General features: G+C 41.5%; 2 protein-coding genes across 3 annotated transcripts; both read left to right on the plus strand.

Moving 5' to 3' along the window:
* Positions 1–1092: 1092 nt before the first annotated feature.
* Positions 1093–4411, plus strand: LOC122016981 (ninja-family protein AFP3-like). 2 transcript variants are annotated; one of them, XM_042574440.1, is made up of 3 exons: positions 1093–1174; positions 1346–2085; positions 3874–4411. In XM_042574440.1, the coding sequence occupies exons 2-3, from the start codon at positions 1434–1436 to the stop codon at positions 4194–4196; spliced, it is 975 nt and encodes a 324-aa protein (XP_042430374.1). In that variant the 5' UTR covers positions 1093–1174; positions 1346–1433; the 3' UTR covers positions 4197–4411. The 2 variants fall into 2 exon arrangements, with proteins under 2 accessions (XP_042430374.1, XP_042430367.1); XM_042574433.1 differs by having other exon boundaries at positions 1101–2085.
* Positions 4412–4768: 357 nt separating this feature from the next.
* Positions 4769–5278, plus strand: LOC121996321 (bHLH transcription factor RHL1-like). Its single transcript, XM_042550256.1, has 2 exons — positions 4769–4833; positions 4916–5278. The coding sequence occupies exons 1-2, from the start codon at positions 4774–4776 to the stop codon at positions 5276–5278; spliced, it is 423 nt and encodes a 140-aa protein (XP_042406190.1). The 5' UTR covers positions 4769–4773.
* The last annotated feature ends 175 nt before the right edge of the window (positions 5279–5453 follow it).

A 5453-nucleotide genomic window follows, 5' to 3' on the forward strand; every position in this document is an offset into this window, starting at 1 on the left:
GCTTTAACAACTAAGGAAAAAAGATTAATATATGTACATGTTGTTTATCATACAGAATAATACTTTTTTTTGTAAAAAAAAAAACTTATCGCCATTTTTCCACATGAAATTTAACATGGATAGACCATAATTTATGTTGTGATAAAATTAATTTTAAAATGCGATATACACGGTCAAATTTAGATTATTAATTTTAATTTAAAATAATTTAAAATTAGTTTTATACAAAATTAACTAATAGACTTGTACTCCTCAAAAATTAAAAATTTACTAATGTTTAAATCGAGTGACTGAACCCTAGGAATTTTTTAATAGTATTAATTAATGAGTATTACTGTCATAATCTTATAATAAATTTGTAATAAATGTTATCAAGTAGTTAAAACATTTAATACTATTGAATTCATATATATATGAGAGCATATTTTCGAGAGTATATTGCTTTTGATTTAAAGTAATTTAGAGTTTTTTCAGTTTCTTCCGTTAGTCTTGGACATTAGATAATAAAAATTAAAATAGCGATTTTTTTAATGAGAGAGGGAAATTTTGAAAGTGAAAAGAAGTGAGAAATATAATAGAAAAGTATTATATATTTTTATAATTTTATAATTTAAATATGCAAAAATGATAATATTAATCCAGTAAAATGTCGAAACTTTTTTATTGCTTTGCTAAAATAAAATCAGCCTATGGCTAGCTTCTCCCATCAGTAGCAGTCCACGTCATCGGTCCTTTGGATTCACAGCCGCAAAACGGCTACAGGGAGAAAGAGACGGCGGCTGGACGGGCTAGCCGGCCAGATGGCGGGTAGACACGTGTCAGTCGCTCCTCCAAACCCTGCCTTCACGACACGTACGCTCCGGACAGCATGAGGCCACGTCATCTGCGCTCTCGCGGTTAGCCGGTTTGGCGAGCGAGCGCCGACCGTCGAGCCGCTTGGCTTCTCTCATGCCCCCGCCTTCCTCGGTCGCCACGTGTAGCGGTTCCGCTCCTCCTAGGTCGACGCGTGTCTCGCTTCGCCGGCAGCCCACGCCACCGTTAGGGGCATTTTGGGCATCACAAAAATCCTCTGCGCTAGACTCCAGCAAACAACGGAATGCCCTCTCACTCTCTCATTCCTTTTACCTCTCCCTTCTCCGCTTCAAAGGCGGCTCCCCCTCTGCTCATCTCGGAGGTTTCGGTTTTTCCCCTGTATTCTTCTTTGATTCGTTCCATTTTTGAGCCTAAAGATGTCTTTTTTCTGCATTATCTTCGTTTCTGTTCTCGCCTGATGCGTTCTCTGCATTTCTGGCGCAATTTTTTTCTTAGAAATCTCATGGAAATTTTGAATCGATTGCGAAATCAGGTTCCGACTTTGAAATTAAGACTGTCGCCTTTGATCTGAATATGTTGCGCGTCTTTTAATCTTCCATTTCGAGTTTTTGGTTTTCGTGATGGAAGCGGAAGCGGAAGCGGCGGAGGGGGACCTGGAACGCCATTCTTCGGCCATCGAGAGTTTCCCGAGAGATTTGCTTCGTAGATTGGGCGGAACTAGAAGCTCCGGCGAGCATCCGGACCCGCCGGGCGAGGATTCTGAGGAGGTCGAGCTCAACCTCAACCTCGGTCTCTCCATCGGAGGTTGCTTCGAGTTGGATCCGGATGCGAAGAAGCTGATCCGGTCGTCCTCAGTCGCCTCCTTCTCTCCGCTGCCGAGGGAGCAGGAGTTTCCCGCCTTTCCACCGACGAGCCTCGTGAGGACGGGTTCCTTGCCGTCGGAGGCGGAGGAGGAGAGGAGGAAGAGGAAGCAGTTGCAGGGCTTGAGGAGACTGGAAGCGAAGAGAAAAAGATTGGAGAAAAGGAATTCGATTAAATCTGGCGCTGCAAGATCTGATGAGGGGGTGGACTCAGGGAAGAGAACTCTGGCAGCACCGGTGGCTACCAATGGCCGTCTCGATCTACCAATTGGGAGCCAATTCCAAGGCGTCTTCACTATAGCTGTTCCACTACGGCTGTCGGAACAGGGTTCTCAATCCAAGGGAGCAAGGGCACAAGCCTCTGCTGGATCTCAAAGATGTAGCTCCTCCGACAACCAAACGCCGGCTCGAGGTATATACTCTACAATTGTCTAAATTTATCTTAACTAGCCATAATCAATCCTTGTCAATTTAGCTCCTGTTCAAACAACGAACTTTCAGTGTTTTCATCATCGAGCTATTTATTTGCGTTACACTACTTTGAAAGATCTCTATTGTGTTTGAAATTAACAATCTGAAAAACATTGAAAAAAAAAGGTAGATTCGCTACCTTAGCGGCCCCTTAGTGCATCTGAAAAACATTGAAGGTAATTTGTGTCGTAGCTAAATTTATATGCGAATATGTTGGATAGCTAATGATTTCTCGTTCATCTTTAGATAGTTTTGATAATTTAGCAAGTAGCATTTAACTGAATGGAGAATATAAGTATAGCTTTAAAGCTCCGTGAGGCCCATCCCAGCAGGACCTTCTGAATTCAATATCAAGTCATTACTTCACTTTTGGAACCGATCAACAAACTATTGGAACCTAGGGTAAATAGTAAGCCTGCGTGTGTTTGTATATATATGATATTTGCAAACATATAGCAACATATGAATTTTACTTTTCATAAAAACATAAATTAGCCCTAGAAAAATCAAAATAAATCTACAATTGTTCACGGCTGGAACCAAGCTCACAAGTATTCTGAATTGCTTGTTTTTAGTCTTGTGTTTAGAAGGATATTCAGGCTCGCTTGGTTTTCATATGTTTCAAGTTGGACAAATAATTGGTTTCATTTAAAATTGTTTCAATCATGGCATTAGTTGATCAATATGCAAACCATATATTGAAGGCACTTCTAATGATTAGCATGTAATAACAACACTACAAATGATCGATGTATTTTTGATAGATTTGCTTACATGTCTCTTGTGGGCAATATAATCTCTTTTAATATTTTGGTTCTTTTGATTGGTCGAGGATATTGAAACTAGTTATCAATGTTTACCAACGGTAATCAATGACGACAAATCGTAATGACATCGTGTGCTTATACTCATTGACGACAAATTGAGATCTTTTTATAGATTTGCTTACAAGAGCATTACCAACATCTGTTGTAGTATCTTGGTTCTTTTGATTGGTTAAAGATAAACAACACGGGTAGTCATTGCACACATCATTACCCGTGACAAGTTAGATCTTTCTCTTAGATTTTTGTTTGCAATTTGAAGATGCTTAAATTAGTGGGTATTAAGGACAAATGGTGGCAACTTCATTATACACATCATCACAGGCGACAGGTTAGACCTTTTTTCCTAGTAGATTTGCTCGCGTGTTCATTGCGTGCAACATAATATCTATTTTAGGTATTTTGTTCGATTGATTGGTAGAAGATACTTATACTAATGACTACAAATGATAAATTGTACACAGCACCAGTGATGGCAACATTGATCTTTTTTCCTAGACTTGCTTACATTACCATTATATGCAACAAAATCCATTGTGCTATTTTAGTTCTTTTGAATGATCGAAACTTTTTTAAATAGCAAGCATTGATGACAATTAGCAACAAAATTATCATATATTCATGGATCATTTTCTTAAAGTCAAACTATCAGCATAGGCAATCATCTGTAATGCCTGTTTCAATTTGCTAGAATATTGCTAATTGCGTTTCCTTTGAAAGAAATTGCTATTATGGGCCACTTCATGCATGTTGCTTTACATTTCACCATGTTCGTTTTAGTTGTTTTGTCATTTGTTTAGTCTGTTTACATAAATACAGTGTTAATTAAAGTTTCAGAGGCTAAAACAGAGCTTTCACTGCATTCCAACTTTATTTATTTATTTATTTATTTTTTACAAACGCAGAAAGCACAATCACCTCAGGAATTCGGTCAGCCTCTACCAACGAGGCCGCTACTACACTCGCGGCGGAAGGCAAGCAAGAGTCCTCGGAACGGAACACGGTGGGAGAGATGCCATGCGTGTTTACCAGGGGCGATGGTCCTAATGGAAGAAGGATCGAGGGGTTCCTCTACAAGTACAAAAAGGGGGAAGAGATAAGGATAGTTTGCGTCTGCCATGGCAACTTCTTCACCCCAGCTGAGTTTGTCACGCACGCAGGAGGCACCGACGTTGACCATCCTCTGAAACACATTGTCGTCTGCCCTCCTCCGCGAGAGTGCCTGTGAGGCGTACTGCTCTGAATCTACCTTCTTCCTCTTTGCTTTGTATTTTTTGTTTTTCTTCAGCGTAGAGTCTGAATTTTCTTTCTTAGCTGGACGCTTTCTTGTCGTTAAAGATGAATGTGAAATGTATATGGACTTTTCAAAGCCGAGGTTTAGACCTCACCTTTCTGTACGTATCTAATGTTGAATGACAAAAATACCCTCGTAAACTTAGACTACTTTCACACGCGCAAAAAGATTAATGGAAAACGAATAACTTCCAATAAATTATTCGTCCCTGCCTCCCTCGTCGCAGAGCGTATGAAAGCTCTGCAGGAATTGGTTCCCAATGCTAACAAGGTTCTTTTTCATACTGGCATTTTGCGTCAATACCTTAAATGAATAATTTGTTTCTATTTTCGATTCGTCGATGCACTGCAGACGGACAAGGCATCGATGCTGGACGAGATCATCGATTACCTTAAATTTCTCCAGCTCCATGTCAAGGCAAACTCCCCTCCTCCTTCCCATTGTTTAATTTAATGTAGTCTTTATCTCTGCGATAATGGCAGTAATTAAGCTTAACGTTCAGGTCTTGAGCATGAGCAGATTGGGCGGAGCAGCCGCCGTCGCCCCGCTCGTCGCTGACATGTCTTCGGAGGCATAGATCTTCTCGATTCCTTGCATTTTTTATTTACTTTTAATTTGTTGAAATGACTCCTCTACGCGTCTGTTGATATTAGAGCGGCGGCGGAGCCGGAAGAGCAGGCGGAGCGGGAACGCTGAGGAGTAGTAACGACGGCCTGACGGCGGCGGAACAGCAGGTGGTGAAGTTGCTGGAGGAGGACATGGGTTCAGCGATGCAGTACCTGCAGGGGAAAGGCCTCTGCCTCATGCCCATCTCCATCCGAAGCTGTGGCGCAGAAACGAGAAACGGTGAAAAAATTGGTTTGTTTGATAGAAGAAGGGGCGTCCGAGGTATTGTGGATCCCATGCACCAGCCTGTTATCCTTCCACCGTTGAAGGTGGGTAGATGTGATTGCTCTGTGAAACCAGCCTCATCCAGTGTACCCATTATGAACCAGCAACATCACGCCTACGCCTGATTAAACCGGCTAACAATCAACTTGGAACGGGCAGGCTAGATATCGTACACTGAGAGAGTCCACGCCACGAACCCCAGCGACATCATCCAAACCACTCATTGCCCCCGCTTGGGTCATAAGCTGTCACAACTCAGCTCGGCAATGAAGACGCAAATGGACAACAATACGTAACTGA

Source organism: Zingiber officinale, chromosome 1A (assembly GCF_018446385.1).
Source record: "Zingiber officinale cultivar Zhangliang chromosome 1A, Zo_v1.1, whole genome shotgun sequence".
Classification (NCBI taxonomy): Eukaryota; Viridiplantae; Streptophyta; class Magnoliopsida; order Zingiberales; family Zingiberaceae; genus Zingiber; species Zingiber officinale.